This window comes from Lolium perenne, chromosome 3 (genome assembly GCF_019359855.2).
Source record: "Lolium perenne isolate Kyuss_39 chromosome 3, Kyuss_2.0, whole genome shotgun sequence".
Taxonomy (NCBI): Eukaryota; Viridiplantae; Streptophyta; class Magnoliopsida; order Poales; family Poaceae; genus Lolium; species Lolium perenne.
The window spans coordinates 14,495,694-14,516,002 of record NC_067246.2 but is presented as its reverse complement, the minus strand read 5'-3'; the positions used below and the strand labels follow the sequence as shown (position 1 = coordinate 14,516,002).

The 20,309-nt window shown below is 42.7% G+C and overlaps 1 protein-coding gene across 1 annotated transcript; it reads left to right on the top strand.

Moving 5' to 3' along the window:
* The first annotated feature begins 17,437 nt into the window (after positions 1-17,437).
* Positions 17,438-19,026, top strand: LOC127321162 (reticulon-like protein B9). The gene is made up of 5 exons (XM_051350199.2): positions 17,438-17,572; positions 17,684-17,864; positions 18,091-18,232; positions 18,331-18,400; positions 18,517-19,026. The coding sequence occupies exons 1-5, from the start codon at positions 17,485-17,487 to the stop codon at positions 18,732-18,734; spliced, it is 699 nt and encodes a 232-aa protein (XP_051206159.1). The 5' UTR covers positions 17,438-17,484; the 3' UTR covers positions 18,735-19,026.
* The last annotated feature ends 1,283 nt before the right edge of the window (positions 19,027-20,309 follow it).

Genomic DNA, 20,309 nt, shown 5'->3' with positions numbered 1-20,309 from the left:
CAAGGGTTTGCCCAAAGTCTTCGAATAAGACCCCAATTAAAAAACTGCCTTATGGACGAAACCTAGAGGGACAGGGACTCTCGTGGCCGGCCAAGGAGGTGGATTCCTCCATGGACTCCACCCTCCCACTTGGTTGGCAAGTTAGGGTTGGTGGAGTCCAACCGGGACTCCACCTTCCATGGTGATTTCTTCCGGAAGGTTCTAGAACATTCTAGCGCCTTCCATAAATGCACCGGATCATTTCCAAACTTGGAAAGTGACTTCCTATATATGAATCTTATTCTCTGGGCCATTCCAGACCTCCTCGTGATGTCCTGGATCCCATCCAAGACTCCGAACAAAATTCGAACTCCATTCCATATTCCATATCTACTTAAAACGACATCAAACCTTAAGTGTGTCACCCTACGGTTCGTGAACTATGTAGACATGGTCGAGACTCTTCTCCGACCAATAACCAATAGCGGGATCTGGAGATCCATAATGGCTCCCACATATTCAACGATAACTTAGTGATCGATTGAACCATTTACATACGATACCAATTCCCTTTGTCTCGCGATATTTTACTTGTCTGAGGTTTGATCAGGTATCACCATACCTTGTTCAACCTCGTCCCCGACAAGTACTCTTTACTCGTACCGTGGTATATCATCTCTTGTGAACTATTCACATGCTTGCAAGCTAATCAGACGACATTCCACCGAGAGGGCCCAGAGTATATCTATCCATCATCGGGATGGACATATCCCACTCTTGATCCATATGCCTCAACTCATACTATATGCCTCAACTCATACTTTCCGAATACTTAATCCCACCTTTATAACCACCCATTTACGCAGTGGTGTTTGATGTAATCAAATTACCCTTCCGGTATAAGTGATTTACATGATCTCATGGTCGAAGGACTAGGTAACTATGTATCGAAAGCTTATAGCAAACTGAACTTAATGACGTGATCTTATGCTACGCTTATTTGGGTGTGTGTCCATTATATCATTCATCTAATGACATAACCTTGTTATTAATAACATCCAATGTTCATGATCACGAAACCATGATCATCTATTAATCAACAAGCTAATTATACAAGAGGCTTACTAGGGACTCCTTGTTGTTTACATAAAACACATGCATCAATGTTTTGGTTAATACAATTATAGCATGGTATACAAACATTTATCATAAACACAAAGATATTTAATAACCACTTTATTATTGCCTCTTGGGCATATCTCCAACAATAAGACATATGGAAGGCTCACACCGGTGCACAGAGTTACGAAGCCAAAAAAGCGTATAGTCTCCTTGGGGACTGACGCTAATACATGGAAACTTTCGACACAACCCGGAGAATATGCTTGCGATTACTACGGGGCCGTCGAACGAGCTAACTAGCATGATCCCTCAGTTTCCTTCGAAAAACAAAAATTCGACTGGGCTTACGGTCCATCGACTCAAAAGAAAAACAAAAATTCGACTGGGCTTACGGTTCATCGACTCGAAAGAAAAACAAAAACTTCAACTGGGCTTACGGTCCATCGACTCGAAAGAAAAACAAAAGATTCGATTGGGCTTACGGTCCATCGATCGAAACAAAAACAAAAAATTTGACTAGGCTTACGGTCCATCGATTCGAAATAAAAATAAAAGATTCAACTGGGCTTACGGTCCATCAATTCAGAAGAAAAGCAGAAATTTTGACTTAAACTACAATCCAATGGCTTGCCATAATGCTATCAAAATATATCTAAAGCGTGAAGATATTAAGAAAAAGTATCATTATACAAAAGGCTTTCTTCAAACAGAAGTATTCATCATTTACAGGCATATTATATGCATGGACAATTAAAAACCTCTATGAAGTTCCTGGGTCCGATTGATTCCTTAGGATTCTTTTGATACTTGTTTCCATCCTCGAGACAGTTTTATGAGCTGGATGTCTAGCCACAGGGTAGAATTGGTCGAGTCTCACATTGGCATCGGCTATGACTCTTAAATCCAAAGTGGGATTGCAAGCTAGCACGGAAGCCAGCGCCAGTTCAGCCCCTGCAAAAAGCTCTTTGCGAACCAAGGATTGAATTCTTGAAGGGTTCTTGAATCGAGTTAAAAGAGCTGATAAGCCTTTAGGAGCCGGATCATAGGAAACATGGTCTTCCATACCATGGTCAGATTAGCGTGATACTTTTCAAAATAATAATGTACCTTCTCTGCTCGGTATTCAAACTCTGCTACAGCTACATCCTTCGTTCGGTCTGACCACAATGAGCATTTTGGGTGTGATATGTCTGTCATCGCCGCAACCTTTTCGTGAATCTTTACATTTTCCTCTGACTCATTGAAAGCAACGACTGTCAAAGATAAATAAAGTAAATTTAGGAGAAGATCGTTATGGAGGAAAGTGTGAGAATCAAGAAGTCAAATAATGCTTACAACTCAGGCTTTCAGTAGCTACACGAAGGTGATTTAGACCATGTTGCTTGACTGCTGTGGAAAGTTTTCTCTTCTTCCTCACTATTGCAGCCATAGCTCGGAGTCCATCCATATCTCTATTAAATTGGGAAATCGGATCACGCAGCCGACGCACAAGTTCAGATTCATCGGCAACTATAGAAGAGCTTTCGGCACGAGAAGAAGTCGAGGAAATCTATAGCAGATTATTCAAGTATGCATACTCAGAAAAGATTGACCAAAAGAAAACATTAAGTTCAAGAAAACTCCCATCGGGAGCTATCAAAAGCATTATCATTCAAAAGGTAATGATAAAAGTCGAGGGCATGCAACAGACTTAGCTTAATTCATTACAGAACAAGGAACGAATGTATTCAAGTTACAACTAAACAAATTAGTCGGTCCAGATCGACCAAGTCTGGGCTGATGAACATGGTGCAGCCTCGGATGCAGCTTTCTTCTTGTCATTGTCAACCAGTTTAAGGAGCCGATTGGCGCACAATTGTGATGATTGCTTGAAAGGATCAAGGTCGACAGGGCAACCATTTGCATCCACTGGTAGTGCTTTGGATAGTTGCTCCAGGTTAGAACCAAATCCATGTCCCATTAAAAGCTGAAAAGTGAGGAATGCTCCATAGAATCGAGAACGGCGTTTCAATACCTCGATGGCATTGGAAGAGTCGACGAGGAAAGTGTCTGTCATTTCTCCAAGAGTCTTGTTCTGATTCAGCTTTGGGAACATCATCGAAAAAAGTTTCGATAATGCTCCCTTGGCCTTCATCAGAAGTCCTTGAATCTGCTCACTAGATTCAGCAGCAAACGTTAAGGCATCCGACATTGAATCCACTCTTAGCTTGTTTGTGTGGTCGACAGGCATGTCGGCGGTATCTGAAGAGTTTTAGGGAAAATAAATTTGTTATGGAAACAATATACTGAAGAAAAATAGGAAGCAAAGCGAAGGAATCTTACTCAGAAGACATTTGATGGATTCACGAAGGGCGCCTTCCTTTTCGTCCGCCTCGGCATAAGATTTAAGCTTTGACTCTTGCTCATCTTTCAGCTTCTTCTTCAAGGCCTTCAGTTCCCCTTTCCGGCTCTTATTCTCATTCTGGGCATCAGCTGCCAAACTTTTCGCTTGTTGCAATTGATCAGATGAAGATTTGCCAGCCTTGCAAAGTTGAGCATTTTCCACCTCCAGGCGAACAAATTGATCCGAAAAATCAACCACGGTATCAATTGCAGCGTGGATTGGTGCCACAAGAAAATCAAAGGATCATATTATAGGAATATTATGATCAACGATTCGATTTCAACCAAATAAAACACCGACTCGGGGGCTTCCGAGATGAGACTATCACAAGGAGAAAAACTCACATGAGTGTCCGACAGAGGGGGGACGAAATTTTTGACCTTCGATGGATTCACGAAGGGCGCCTTCCTTTTTGTCCGCCTCAGCATAAGCTTTAAGCTTTGACTCTTGCTCATCTTTCAGCTTCTTCTTCAAGGCCTTCAGTTCCTCTTTCAGGCTCTTATTCTCATTCTGGGCATCAGCTGCCAAACTTTTCGCTTGTTGCAATTGATCAGACGAAGATTTGACAGCCTTGCGAAGTTGAGCATTTTCCACCTTTAGGCGAACAAATTTATCCGCAAAATCAACCACGGTATCAATTGCAGCGCGGATTGGCTGCCACAAGAAAATCAAAGGATCATATTACAGGAATATTATGAATCAATGATTCGATTTCAAACAAATAAAACACCGACTTGGGGGCTTCCGAGATGAGACTATCACAAGGAGAAAAACTGACATGAGTGTCCGACATAGGGGGAACGGAAGTTTTGACCTTGGCCACAGTCTTTCTTGGCGGAGGAGCAGCAGTAGGATCACTTTCGACAGTTAAAGGCGTCGATTCCTTTGCTGACTCTACCTTTTCAGAAATTATTTTTTCCCTCTTTTAAAGAGGAACATCGTCATCTTCCTCGGAAATGTTCAAAGTAGATATGGATTCTAATAAGCTGAAAGAAAGCAAGAAGAAGTAACAAGAACCGAAATAAAAAAAGGAACTTACGAAATCGACACTAAGTCGTCTTCTTCTGTGAAAATCCAGACGGGCTTTTTGTGACCTGAGGAGCCGAAGTTTTCTGGGAAGGTTTAGGAGAAGGAATTGAATCAGCATCATCGTCATCACGTCCGCTAGGACTCGACTCTGTTGTTGTCATCGGGTCCTCATTAATTTTCCTGCGATGCCTGGAATCGATAAGTGCATCGTCTACAGGGGATTTATCAACCGAAGCATCACTATCTTCAAGAGCATCTCGCTTGTCTTCGGTTTCTTCAGAAGCGTCATCATCCTCCGGAGCTGCTCCACTTTCGGGTGTTGGAGGATAGCACTGAGCGATGGCAAAAGCCTGTTGAAAGCAAAAGGTAAATTTTGAGTTCAGAAGTAAAGTAAAATAACATCGGGTACAAAGGCACTTAAGAAGTTTACCTCGGAAGGAATGTGTTTCAAATCAAGAGGAAGATGAGCCAAAGTCATTGCTATGTTGTCCTTCTTACTGAAGTAAGTCAGACGCCTCACTTTGTCTCGAAGATCATCCTCGAAAAAATTGTTCGGACTAACTCTCGTTTTGTCCTTCGCACCAATGTACAACCAAAATTGGTGATCTCTCGACATTGCTGGTTGCACTCGACGCATAAAGAACAGGGCAACTACTTCTGTGCCGCACATAGTCTAGCCTCCTGCACTCTTCATATCTAAGATCTTTTCATACAGTTGGTCGGCCATGTCACTTTCCTCGGCAGTCAGGGTGTTTTGCCAAGACTTCTTTGGCGCAGCCTCAAGAACGTCTTCAAATGGCGGAAAATTAGATCGGCGGCCTGATGCCGGGATGCCGAAGATAAAACCACTTCTGTCGCCAGCCTTGGACAGACTCCCTCATCGAAAAGTTGAAGTAATTAACTTCCTTCCTGACAATGAAGCCGACACCACCGACCATGTGAGAACCTTCGTTGCCACTGTGGTGTTTTACATAAAAAATCTTCCTCCACAGACCCCAGTGGGGATCAATGCCGAGGTATGCCTCGCACACAGTGACAAAGATAGAGAGGTGGAGAATAGAATTTGGGGTCAGCTGTCAGAGCTGAATCTCGTAGGAGAAGAGAAGACAACGAAGAAACTCATGGGCAGGAAGGGAAAACCCACGATATAGAAAGGCCATGAACATAACAATGAAGCCCTTCAGGGGCTTTGGACGAGAAATAGAACCGGGATGGACGAAGTCAGATTCCGCGGAGGAGATGAGCCCCAGCGACCTCAACTTGTTCTCGTCGCGCTTCGAGATGGTGGTTGCAGTCCAATCAAAGATGGCTTTGGGCACGCTTGCAGTAGCACATGAGCTGGTGGTTCCCCTCTTCTTTCCCATGGTTGCTTGATAGCCCGTGGGTGCAGGAGCAATGGTCAGGACGAAGAATAGAGGAAGAAGATGAGAAGTATGGAGGCGTAAAAGGTAAAAATTTAAGTATCCTTCTATTTATAACATGAATTGGCTAGGAATCGTGGCCATCAACTTCGCATCGTGGGGAGATGGATGAGGATCCAGCCATACACGTGTCAAGGAGGGAGAGAAACCAGCAGCCCATTACCCCCACTACGTGGAAAATCGAGGAGGCGCCTCAGTCAACGCGCAAGGACCAGTCATTTCCTAACTGACCACGCAGGCGTAGGGTGGGCCCATTATGTCATGACCTGTCAATCGAGCCACCGCAGAAGCCACGTCATTAATGATGTCACCAAAAAGTATCGGCTCCTTGCTACTGAAGCATTCGAAATAATTTACAGCGTTGGGTTGCTCGACTTGAGTCTACACTCGGTTGCAAGCATCCATCCCTAGACTCGGGGGCTACTCCCATCAGGAGCGTTGGACGCGCACCCGATAAATATCACGAGGATGAAAGAAAACGAACTCGAAGATTTGACAAAATCGAGGTTCGAGCCCGGGGACTCGATCTTGAGAAGGGCAATGCTGTCTTGCCATCGGCAGTTAACAAGCATCGATCTTTCGAGTAAAGCTGGGCTCATTGCTCTTATCCCTTACGTACTATCGAGACTGCATCTGAAGACTTAGAAGACCCGATGTAAAAAGATATCGGATGATGAAAACGCTACAGAAAACATCGGCATCTCATTCTTCGAGTATAACAACTTGAGTCTACGCACGGTTGCAAGCATTCGTCCCTAGACTCGGGGGATACTCCCATCGGGAGCGCTGGACGCGCACCAAGTAAAAATGATTCTGAAGCAGCAGAAGGACATGAAGATTCATTTTCTTTCGAAAAATGAAGATATTCGGATGAAGATAATTAAAGTCCCTTCCCGATGCTTCTCTTCGGCCAGTCACTCGGGGGCTACTGATGTGGGCATTACCCTTCGGGTAACCGACATTAGGCTACCTCCACCGGCCCAACCAGGGGCCCATGAAGATTGAGGAATATCCGAAGTGGGCCTACGCGTCGACATCAAAGAAGAGGACTCATCCGAAGGAAGGAACTTGACCAAGAAGGAAAGAAGGCAAAGAAACAAGGAAAACTTAGGCCATGACTCTTTGTACCTTAGTCGAATCCGGACAGATCTCTCGAGACCTGGCTTGCTATATAAAGGCCAGGAGAGGATCTGTCCACAACCAACATATACGCCTAGAATCATCGCCAGACATAGCTTAGAGCTTAGAACCCTAGCCTCTCGGTGAATCCACCGTAGTCATTCGGCTACCCCATTGTAACCCAATATATTTTTGTTAATCAAGATCATACAAGCAGGAAGTAAGGGTTTTACCTCATCGAGGGCCTCGAACCTAGGTAAATCTCTCTCCCCGTTTGTTCGATCACCGATGTCTCATGCTAGCCAGCAGGATTCCGTCAACCCTAAGCCCCTTGATAACCCACAAGTATAGGGGATCGCAACAGTCTTCGAGGGAAGTAAAACCCAAATTTATTGATTCGACACAAGGGGAGGTAAAGAATACTTATAAGCCTTAACAACTGAGTTGTCAATTCAGCTGCACCTGGAAAAGCACTAGTAACAGGGGTGATGTGAAAGTAGCAGTAATATGAGAGCAATACTAACAGTAACACAGCAGCGGTAGCAGTAACACAGAGGCAATGGCACCATAAAATAGTTGATACTACTTCTAATGACATATAGGACCGAGTGAGTATTTGAGGATGAAAGATGGACCGGGGTTCCCAGCTATCTACACTAGTAGTAACTCTCCAATAACAAGTGACAAGTGTTGGGTGAACAAATTACAGTTGGGCAATTGATAAGATTGAAATAGCATTAAGACAGAACATCAAGATTATTAATTATGTAGGCATGTTTTCCATATATAGTCATACGTGCTCACAATGAGAAACTTGCATAACATTTTTTGTCCTACCAGCCGGTGGCAGCCGGGCCTCAAGGGAATCTACTGGTAATTAAGGTACTCCTTTTAATAGAGCACCGGAGCAAAGCATTAACACTTGGTGAAAACATGTGATCCTCATATCTAAGCCTTCCCCTCCAGTTATCCCAGTTGTTGTCACTCTGGGGCCTCGGGTTCCGGACATAGACATGTGCAAACAACTTGTAGATACAATCTAAGCAATAATTATAGAACTTAAATCTAAGATCATGCCACTCGTGCACTAGTGACAATCATTAAACACAACAAGATTGCAGCAAATAACTTCACAAACTTATATAGATAGACTGATCATAATGTAACAATTCATTGGATCCCAACAAACACAACACCGATTACATCGGATGGATCTCAATCATGTAAGGCAGCTCATGAGATCATTGTATTGAAGTACATGGGATAGAGAGTACCAACTAGCTACTGCTAGAACCCGTAGTCCATGGGGGAACTACTCACGGAGCATGATGGAGGTGGTGGCGTCGATGGAGATGGCTTCCGGGGGCACTTCCCCGTCCCGGTGGCGTGCCGGAACAGAGATTTTGTCCCCCGAATCTTGGTTTCGCGATGGCGGTGGCGCCCCTGGAGTCTTTCTGGAATATGATTGATTGTTATAGGGTTTTCGCGTCGCGGAAGGCGGCGTCGGAGGGGTCCCGAGGGGCCCACACCACCTGGCGGCGCGCCCCCCTCCTAGGCTGTGCCCCAGTATGGTCTGGAGGCCGTGGGCCTCCTCTCCGTCTCTCCTTCGGTGTTCTGGGTCCGTCTCGGTAAAATAGAAGGTTTGGCTTTTGTTTCGTCCAATTCTGAGAATGTTTCCTGAACATCTTTTCTGGAACCAAAAACAGCAGAAAACAGGAACTGGCGCTTCGGCATCTTGTTAATAGGTTAGTCCCGGAAAATGCATAAAATCATTATAAAGTGTGAGCAAAACAAGTAGGTATTATCATAAAACTAGCATGGAACATCAGAAATTATAGATACGTTGGAGGTGTATCAAGCATCCCCAAGCTTAGTTCCTACTCGCCCTCGAGTAGGGCGAGTAGGTAAACGATAAAAAGAATAATTTCTGAAGTGACATGCTACTTACATAATCTTGATCATACTATTGTAAAGCATATGAGATGAATGAAGTGACTCAAGGCAATGATCTATAGTTTGCTAACAAATAGATAACATATAGCAAAACTTTTCATGAATAGTACTTTCAAGACAAGCATCAAAAAGTCTTGCATAAGAGTTAACTCATAAAGCAATAAATTCTTAATAAGAGGTTTTGAAGTAACACTAAGGAAGATTTAAGTTTCGGCAATTGCTTTCAACTTTCAACATGCATATCTCATGGATAATTGTCAACACAAAGTAAAATAATAAGTGCAATAAGCAAGTATGTAAGAATCAATGCACACAGTTGACACAAGTGTTTGCTTCTAAGATAGAAAGGAGTAGGTAAACTGACTCAACATAAAGTAAAAGAAAGGCCCTTCGCAGAGGGAAGCAGGGATTAAATCATGTGCTAGAGCTTTTTAAGTTTTGAAATCATATAGAGAGCATAAAAGTAAAGTTTTGAGAGGTGTTTGTTGTTGTCAACGAATGGTAGTGGGCACTCTAACCCCCTCATCAAACAGACTTTCAAAGAGCGGCTCCCATGAAGGACGTTATCTCTACCAGCAAGGTAGATCATCCCTCTTCTCTTTTGTTTACACATGTACTTTAGTTTTATTTAGAGATGACACTCCTCCCAACCTTTTGCTTTCACAAGCCATGGCTAACCGAATCCTCGGGTGCCTTCCAACATTCACATACCATGAAGGAGTGTCTATTTGCAAAATTAAGTTGCTTACTGATGAATCAGGGCAAAACATGTGAAGAGAATTATTAATGAAAGTTAATTAATTGGGGCTGGGAACCCCGTTGCCAGCTCTTTTTGCAAAATTATTGGATAAGCGGATGAAACCACTAGTCCATTGGTGAAAGTCTGCCCAACAAGATTGAAAGATGAAACACCACATACTTCCTCATGAGCTATAAAACATTGACACAAATAAGAGATAATAACTTTTGAATTGTTTAAAGGTAGCACATGAAGTATTTACTTGGAATGGCAGAGAAATACCACATAGTAGGTAGTTATGGTGGACACACATGGCATAGGTTTTGGATGCACGAGAAGCATTCCCTCTCATTACAAGGCTTTGGCTAGCAAGGTTGTTTGAAGCAAACACATGTATGAACCGGTACAGCAAAACTTACATAAGAACATATTGCAAGCATTATAAGACTCTACATTGTCTTTCTTGTTGCTCAAACACTTTTACCAGAAAATATCTAGACCTTAGAGAGACCAATCATGCAAACCAAATTTCAACAAGCTCTACGGTAGTTCTCCACTAATAGGTTTAAACCACATGGTGCAAGAGCTTAAACATGATCTACTTGAGAGCTCAAAACAATTGCCAAATATCAAATTATTCAAGACAATATGAAGCATTTTCTGTTTCCAACCAAATAGCAATAAATGCAGCAGCTTTTAACTTTTGCCATGAATATGAAAAACGAAGAACACAAGTGTTCATATGAAAAAGCGGGGCGTGTCTCTCTCCCACACAAGGATTGCTAAGATCCATTTTATTCAAACACAAACAAAAATAAAAACACACAGACGCTCCAAGTAAAGCACATAAGATGTGACCGAATAAAAATATAGTTACACTAGAGATGACCTGATAAGTTGATGAAGAAGGGGATGCCTTGGGCATCCCCAAGCTTAGACGCTTGAGTCTTCTTGAAATATGCAGGGATGAACCATGGGGGCATCCCCAAGCTTAGACTTTTCACTCTTCTTGATCACATTATATCACACTTCTCTCTTGACCCTTGAAAACTTCTGTCACACCAAACTTCTCATAAACTTCATTAGAGGGGTTAGTACTCAAAAAACTTTAATCCACTTTAGTCCTATAGTGACACATTGCAAGAACTCAATAAAACATTAGCTACAGCTCTCCACGTCTAGAAAGCCTTGCTTAAAGTCCACAAGAGACAATGCAAAAAACAGAGACATAATCTGTCAAAACAGAACAGCCAGTAAAGACGAATTTTTTAGAGGTACTTCTGTTGCTCAAATCAGAAAACTCAAAACTAATGAAAGTTGCGTACATATCTGAGGATTACTCATGTTTTTTGACAGAATTTTTAGGTTCTCCTACAGAGAGATCTACTCAAATTCGTGACAGCTAAAAATCTGTTTCTGCGCAGAAATCCAAATCTAGCATCAACTTTCTATTAGAGACTTTACTTGGCACAACAATGCAATAAAATAAAGATAAGGAGAGGTTGCTACAGTAGTAACAACTTCCAAGACACAACAAAACAGTAGCAAAATAAAAACATGGGTTATCTCCCAAGAAGTGCTTTCTTTATAGCTATTAAGATGGGCTCAGCAATTTTAATGATGCTCACATAAGGATGAGAGTTGACGCAAAGAGAGCATCAAAAAGCAAGTTCAAAACACATTTAAGTCTAACCCACTTCCTATGCATAGGAATCTTGTACACAAATAAATTCATGAAGAACAAAGTGACAAGCATAGGAAGATAAAACACGAGTAACTTCAAAATTTTCAGCATGTAGAGAGGTGTTTTAGTACCATGAAAATTTCTACAACCATATTTTCCTCTCTTATAATAATTTCCAGTAGCATCATAAACAAACTCAACAATATAACTATCACATGCAGCATGCTTTTCATGATCTATAAACACATAATTTTTATCAAGCTCAAAAATAATGGGATTAAAACTTTCAAACTCATTTTTATCAATAATATAACAAGATGATTGATCAATCTCAAAAGATATGGGACTCCTAGATAAAGTCAAGACCTCTCCAATCCCATTTTCATTAGTAGTACAATTAATATTATCAAGTAACATAGGACCATCATCTAGAGCTTTATCATAAACATTTGCCAAGCAAAAATCTTAAGTACCATGCATTTCGATATCAGGCACAAACAAAACATTATCATAAGATTTATCAAAATAGCATGGATTATCATAGATAACAGTAGCATAATTATTCGCACAAGTTTTACTCATAGGGAATATTTCAAGAGAATCCACAGGAACATAAAATTCATCCTCCTTTGGTAAGCATGGAGGACAATCAAATAGTGTAAGAGATAAAGAGTTACTCTCATTAGAAGGTTGGCATGGGTAGCTAATCCATTCTTCCTCCTTTTGTTCATCACTCTCCTCCTCTTTTTCATCCAATGAGCTTTCAGGTTCATCAATTTCTTCTTCCACAGGTTCCTGCAAATTGTGAGTGCATTCTTGTGCATGAATAAGTCTCTCTTTATAATCAATGATATAAGGATTATTGCTGTAACTTTCTATGCAAAAATTAAGGATAGAAGAGACATAATCTTTAAGGTCCTTACAAGCAATACAAGTTTCATAATTTTTAGCCATGAAGGATTCTATCTCAGAGGCTCCCATAAATAAAACAAATTGTTCTACCTCTTCGAACCCAAGATGAATATAGTTATTCCAATTATAGTTCATAATTAAAACTTCTTCACTAAAGCCACATTGGAATTTCAGATGTTTAGTATCCTTTTTAGAGCAACAGTTTATATCATGGCATTTAAGCAAGATTTTAGCAATTGTATTCAATTTTTCTAACAAGACACTCATGACTTCACCCTTTCTTGATTCTCTATAATTCTTATATAATTCTATAAGCTCCGTAATGGGTATGAGTTCTTCCATAACAACAGTTTTTAATTTTTCGGTTTTTCAAATTTTTATGGATTTTCGGGTATATAAGAAAAATAAAACTAGACAAAAGTAAACTAAGCAAAATAATACTAGACAGAAATAAACTAAGCACAAATAAACTAGACAAAATTAAACTAAGCAAAACAAAATAAAATAAAATAAAAACAGAGAGAGAGGTAGAGTGTACTCCCCAGGTGAACTTATGAGTAGAGCTATGCCTCCCCGGCAACGGCGCCAGAAAATAGTCTTGATAACCCACAAGTATAGGGGATCGCAACAGTCTTCGAGGGAAGTAAAACCCAAATTTATTGATTCGACAAAAGGGGAGGTAAAGAATACTTATAAACCTTAACAACTGAGTTGTCAATTCAGCTGCACCTGGAAAAGCACTAGTAACAGGGGTGATGTGAAAGTAGCAGTAATATGAGAGCAATAGTAACAGTAACACAGCAGCAGTAGCAGTAACACAGATCCAATGGCACCAGAAAATAGTTGATACTACTTCTAATGACATATAGGACCGAGTGAGTATTTGAGGATGAAAGATGGACCGGGGTTCCCAGCGATCTACACTAGTGGTAACTCTCCAATAACAAATGACAAGTGTTGGGTGAACAAATTACAGTTGGGCAATTGATAGGATTGAAATAGCATTAAGACAGAACATCAAGATTATTAATTATGTAGGCATGTTTTCCATATATAGTCATACGTGCTCGCAATGAGAAACTTGCATAACATCTTTTGTCCTACCAGCCGGTGGCAGCCGGGCCTCAAGGGAATCTACTGGTAATTAAGGTACTCCTTTTAATAGAGCACCGGAGCAAAGCATTAACACTTGGTGAAAACATGTGATCCTCATATCTAAGCCTTCCCCTCCAGTTATCCCAGTTGCTGTCACTCTGGGGCCTCGGGTTCCGGACATAGACATGTGCAAACAACTTGTAGATACAATCTAAGCAATAATTATAGAGCTTAAATCTAACATCATGCCACTCGTGCACTAGTGACAAGCATTAAACACAACAAGATTGCAGCAACAATAACTTCACAAACTTATATAGATAGACTGATCATAATGTAACAATTCATCGGATCCCAACAAACACAACACCGATTACATCGGATGGATCCCAATCATGTAAGGCAGCTCATGAGATCATTGTATTGAAGTACATGGGAGAGAGAGTACCAACTAGCTACTGCTAGAACCCGTAGTCCATGGGGGAACTAATCACGGAGCATGATGGAGGCGGTGGCGTCGATGGAGATGGCTTCCGGGGGCACTTCCCCGTCCCGGTGGCGTGCTGGAACAGAGATTCTGTCCCCCGAATCTTGGTTTCGCGATGGCGGCGGCGCCCCTGGAGTCTTTCTGGAATATGATTGATTTTTATAGGATTTTCGCGTTGCGAGGAATATATAGGCGGAAGGGCGGCGGCGGAGGGGTCCCGAGGGGCCCACACCACCTGGCGGCGCGCCCCCCTCCTAGGCCGCGCCCCAGTATGGTCTGGAGGCCGTGGGCCTCCTCTCCGTCTCTCCTTCGGTGTTCTGGGTCCGTCTCGGTAAAATAGAAGGTTTGGCTTTTGTTTCGTCCAATTACGAGAATATTTCCTGAACAGCTTTTCTGGAACCAAAAACAGCAGAAAACAGGAACTGGCGCTTCAGCATCTTGTTAATAGGTTAGTCCCGGAAAATACATAAAATCATTATAAAGTGTGAGCAAAACAAGTAGGTATTGTCATAAAACTAGCATGGAACATCTGAAATTATAGATACGTTGGAGACGTATCACCCCTCATGGTGGGCATTGCCGGGAAGCACCCCCGACAGTAAGGGTATCTTGCAGCAAGGTATCATTAAACGTATTGGTGATGGTAGGGATACTTTGATGTGGGAGCAAAATTGGATCCCTAGGCAAGAGTTCTTGCGGCCGATCACAAGCCAAGGGGACTCTGAACTCATCTGAGCTAATCGATCATACTGCTGCATGTTGGAGGGAGGATGTTCTTAATACAGAGTTATTCCCTACGGATGTACATGAAATTGTAAAGATCCCCTTGAGCTCTGTTAGCCAGCAAGATAGGTGGGCTTGGAGTTTCGAACGCAACAGCTACTTCAGTGTTTGTTCTGTATGCTGATTACCACAAAAAAGATGTGAGAAGATTGATTGGATCAGCGAACAGGATCCTCAAACTCAGTAGATGAAGCCAAGAACTAGACCATGTTATGGAAAAGAAAATTACCTTCTAAGATTCGAGTGTTTGCATGGAGACCGGCGCATAACAGTCTACCAGCGGCTGATGTTTTGCACTCAAGAAATATGGCTCTTCGGCCTCAATGTCAAATCTCCAATGCTTCTGCTGACTCGTGGATACACCCTTTATTGGATTGCAATATGGCTAGATGGGTATGATCTTCGGTAGATGAGGAGATCACCGAGCATATGGTTATGAATACATGCCCCATGGCTAAGCAGTGGCTTTTTTCTATGTTTGATACCTTGGATCATTCAAAATTCACTAAGTTGCTAGTCACATTATGGGCGGTTTGGACAGCTCGTTGAAAATCGATTCATGAGGGGGTTTTCCAAAGTCCTATTAGCACGTATGATTTTCTGTTACGTTATTTATCTGAGTTGGGTGAAGCCTCCCCATCACCAAAGAGAAGATTGCATGGTTCTGCTAGCCAGGCTGCTTGCCAATCTGATGTATGGACTCGGCCGTGCAAGGTATGGTTAAATTCAATGTGGATAGTGCAGTAGCTCACAATGAAGAACATGGATCCATAAGTGCAATTGCAAGAGATGCTACAGGATTATTCCTAGGTGCTTCAACTAAAATAATTAATGGTATATCCCATCCGGCTACGCTGCAAGCTATGGCATGTGCAGAAGCCCTCTCTCTTGCGAAAGATCTGGGGATTACGCTTGTTTCAGATAGTTTAGAGGTTATAAAAGCATTGAAGCGGAAGAATCTAAGTTCTTATAGTAGCTTACTGTTTGAGATTTCGGAACATTGTAAATTGTTCCAGTCTGTGGGTTTTCAACATGAAGGCAGGGAGAGTAATGGAGATGCCCATGTATTAGCTAGAAGTGCTATTTCTCAAAACTTTGGGCGCTGCATGTGGCTTATAAACCCTCCAGATCTTGTATCATTATTTGCCCCTGAATAAAGAACCTACCTTCTGCTCAATAAAAAAACTTCAGAAACACTGGGACGACCAACGGTTTGATACGTCTGATAGCATCCATCGGACGGCTGATGTTCTGAAACCGTTGTGGAGATGTCCTGGTTGTTTCATTATATTGTTACTTAATTGTGCGTCACAAAAGTGATATGATCACTAACGTGTTGGAAACTTCACCACCAAGTGTGACGTTTAGACGAGATCTCGTTGGTCCCAGACTAGACCTTAGATTGCTTTGCTACAATGTTTGGCTTTGGTCCAATTGACGCGGGGACCGTTGAGCTTAGATGAAATCTGCATCGAAGTGGTACATTCTTCGTGGATTCTATGTACAAAGCTTTAATCCAGCCAAGCAGTTGATAATAATAATAAACAATTAGAAGATGAAGATTCCACTGAAAAATTAGATTTTTGCGTGGTAGCTTCGTCGAGGTGAAATCCTCACCAAATATAATATTGCAAAACAAATTGGTATGGAATAAAAGGTGTGTCTTCTGTAATATTGATGAGACTATTAAACAGCTTCTTCCGGTACTTGTTTGCTAGATCTATATAGTTAGTCATCTAGATAGGTTCTACCTTATACCCTCCACGTACCGTTGTGAATATTTTTGGCAATTATCTCAATTGTATGGGTCGTAGGTTTAAGCCACTTATAAGGGTGGGAATGGTTGTCATTATTTAGTTGTTATGGCTATGTAGAAATGACAAGATCTTTAATGATAAAAATTCTTCTTTCATGCAGTTTATCTACCGATGCAGTTACGCTATGTTCATGGTCGTTTCTCCAAAGTGTGAAGTATCGAAACCTGGACATGTTTATGGAGGTGTCTAGACGGTTGGAGGATACGGCGATGGATTTTTTTAATTCAACATAGATGACAGCGTAATCTATGGATTGGTCGTCCATCACTAGAGGTGCCTTAGTTATTTCTGTGATAAATACTTCTAGTGCCTTATGCTTTTTATTATGTAGTTTCATACTTTTGGATTCGGCGGTTGTGTGCATCCTTGTTATGTAGAGGCCAAGTATAATGTTTTAAAAAATTAAGTAATAAAGTGTTGGTTATTAAAAAATGATCAACACTACCATCAAAAATGAAGCGAAAGCTTGGGTCCTAGCCGAGGAAACAATTGAGAAATGTAATATGGGAGAGTAGGGGCCCTTTTGAAGTCCTAGGGCTTGTGGGAATTTTTTCTTAAACATTCTTCTCTATTAATGAAAATGATAAATCTTTCGCTTTGTTTAAAAAACTAATTGGTCTATAATACCGGAAGGATGTAGTGACTTAATTACCCGCTGAACAAAGGAGTTATTTGTAGGGCAAGAAACGCATGTTTCATTCAGCCAAGAAAACAAACCGACTATGGTTCTGCAGAATCCAGAATCACAAGGCTTGGATCAGATCCCAAACTACACAAGGCACCGGGACACCAAAGTATCTAACGAAAGCTAGCCCTAAGCCAAAGTTATGCTTTGCTCTTTCCCTTGAAGATTACCAACGTATTCTTTTTTCAATCCTATATATGCAAAGCTGAATAATTCTAAGAACAACAACAAACTCAACAGCAAGTTGCATCGGAAAACCTCAAACCAGCCACCAAAATGGTAACGGGAGGGTCGCACGGTCACAGGGCGCCGAGGCTCTTCGGCAGGGAGAGGCCTCTCCATGCCGTCCTAGGTGGGCGCCAAGGTGACCACCAGGCCTCGATTCTCGCAACGCTAGATCTATCGATCATGGCTCCCTTGAACACGTTGCGGCCAATGTGACCTTTCCTGAATTCGTTTGTGTAATGCATTGCAGCGGCGGACATCATCCTGTGGAGGCGGAAGGAGGTGTCGGCGTCGATCCTCGGCGCGGCGACGGCAGCGTGGGGTCTGTTCGAGGTGGCCGAGTACCACTTCCTCACGCTGGTGTGCTACGCCGCCATGATCGCCATGGTCATCTTTTTCCTATGGACCAACGCATCCGCGTTCCTCAACTTGTACGTACTGCATCCATTTCTTCAGTCTTGCAGTTTTTTGCTTCAGACATTGCAGTTTCAGTGCAATACAGTCTAGCAACTTTTCCAGCCCATATAACCAATCAGGCCCACCCAATGAACAATAAATCAGCCCACTAAGTATTTACATTTAGTTTCGATATTATTCTGAATCCCGAGAGTCGTCAATAAGTTTTTTTTTATGATGTCAACTGCAACCTTCATGCAGGCCTGTCCCAAGGATCCGGGAGATAGTCATGTCGGAGAGAACCACGAGGCAGGTGATCCTGGGCCTGCACAGGAGGCTCAACTGGTTCGTGCACAAGCTCTACAACATCGCTTGCGGACAGGACCTGAAGATGTTCATCCTGGTAACCAGCTCACTCAGCTCAGGCACAAAAATTATCATCTATAAGCATACACATGTGAATGCCTGGCTGATCTGTATCTGATACACATCTTACTGCAGACGGTAGTGTCTCTGTACATCGGGTCAGTGTTCGCGAGCTGCTTCAGCTCCCTCACCCTGCTCTACATCGGTAAGCAATTGACAGTTTCAGTTGCTTGCAGAAGTTTCAGAGATTGCTAGTTCTTCAGAAAAGCAGAAACTTGAGAGATTGATCTGTCTCACTCTGGCCGTTCTGTATTTGGGCAGTTGTGTTCTGCACCATGACGGTGCCGGCGCTCTACGAGCGGTACGAGCACGAGGTGGACCATCTGGTCGCGAGGGGCGCACACGACTTCAGGACCCAAGTTTCCCGGATGGACTCCGGCGTGCTCAGGAAGATCCCTAGAGGCAAAGGGGCTACCGCTGCGCACAGGACGACGACGACGAACGATATCAACGGATGGCACCGGTCACACGCTAGCTAAACCGAGCCAAAGATTCACCTGGTGAATAAGCAATCAAGCGGCTGTACATGGCTAGAGCTGCAGATATACATACATGTAGGTTCAGAATAAGACCTCAACCACAAGTCCACAACACGCTGTACATGGATGGATGTCATCGAACCACACGCTACTCAAGATGTTCAGAGGTGCACACATGTACTTAGTGTAGGTTCAGAACAATACCTGAATCGAAAAGAGATACGCCGATGTGGCAAATATATATAAAATCATGCTCGGTGCATGCGTGCAACGACGACGGTGATTTGGTAAATCTTTCGAGGCGTGCGCTTTACGGTGGTGTCATGTCTTCTTTCCATCATCTTCGTCTTCTTCCTTTTAGCTTTCTGTTGATGGATCGGTCGAATGCCATGGAACACATGGGCTCCACCATTAATGGGAACGACGGAGACATGCACCTGGCTATCTTCGGCCGGATAGAGATTATGTTCCCTCCGGCTGAGGTAACCAGCAGCGTCTCGTGTCGTGTATCTGCCTCGCCAAGCTTGTTGCATGCCTACTGTTGATGATCTCATTTCTGACCTCTGAAGCTTTGGATTGGACGCCTCCTCGCATGACCTACCTTTTGGTTGTCGTCTATCTGACCTCTTACTACATAATTAAGCATCTCCATCATGCCTGAAAAGATAAGGTAAAAGAAACGGGGATGACAGCACTGACAAGGCAACACATCGATAGCACATCTCTCTTAACTCTCTGTGTCGTGTGTATCACCCGCACACTCGCCTATCAGAATTCAGACAACTGCATGCAGTGTTTTCTTGGGCCTAAAACCCTTCTGCCACAGCAGATGTTCATCATACAAACCATGACGCCACCACTAGCGGTGTATACACTTTGCCGGACGAACCAGCACATGGTCAGCAAGCAGCTTTGCTTTGTGATGTCTTGTCCATGCACGGTTCGGTTCGGCCCACTAGCTAGCAGGAGGATACGTCAGGATCATGTTTTCGTGCGTGTGTTTTTCAAGACGAAAATGAAAGGAAGATTTTTAGGTCGGCCTGAAACGCACTGTCACGTCGGGGGGAAGATAGTTGTTCAATTTGGAGCTATATTAACCAATCCCCGTCTCGTGTGTTAGGTCGCCGGAACCGTCGGTCAATGTGCGCAACAAAGACAACAACACACACGCAACTTATTGGTTAAGGTCGCCGTCGACGATGACGATGACCGAAGAAGACGAGCAGAAGTCTTGCTTTGGAGGATGATGGGCAAATAATTGGTACAGCTTAAGCGACACATTACATTACGGACTATTACAGATCACTTTTCGGGAGGGATCCCATTCCATCAGGGTGAAAATTGTGCTGATCTGGTATGGCTTCTTACTATGATCGCCATGCTCACCTTCCCATATGGACCAACGATTCTGCGTTCCTCAACCTGTACTGCACCCATTTTCCAATCTCACAATTCTTTTTGTTTGAAACGGAGGTAAAACTTTTGCCTCGTTCGTTAATTAAGAAGAGAGTGCCTAGTTTTTAGGAGAAAAACGAACGAAACCCACAGCAACAGGGCGAAGCGCGCGCACACACA

Excerpts from the sequence above, each read along its gene's own strand:
- LOC127321162 (XM_051350199.2), top strand. The coding sequence starts at position 17,485 with ATGGTAACGGGAGGGTCGCACGGTCACAGGGCGCCGAGGCTCTTCGGC. Across the intron at positions 17,573-17,683 it reads CGTCCTAGGTGGGCGCCAAG|CGGCGGACATCATCCTGTGG; the intron begins GTGACCACCAGG and ends AATGCATTGCAG. Across the intron at positions 18,401-18,516 it reads CCTCACCCTGCTCTACATCG|TTGTGTTCTGCACCATGACG; the intron begins GTAAGCAATTGA and ends GTATTTGGGCAG.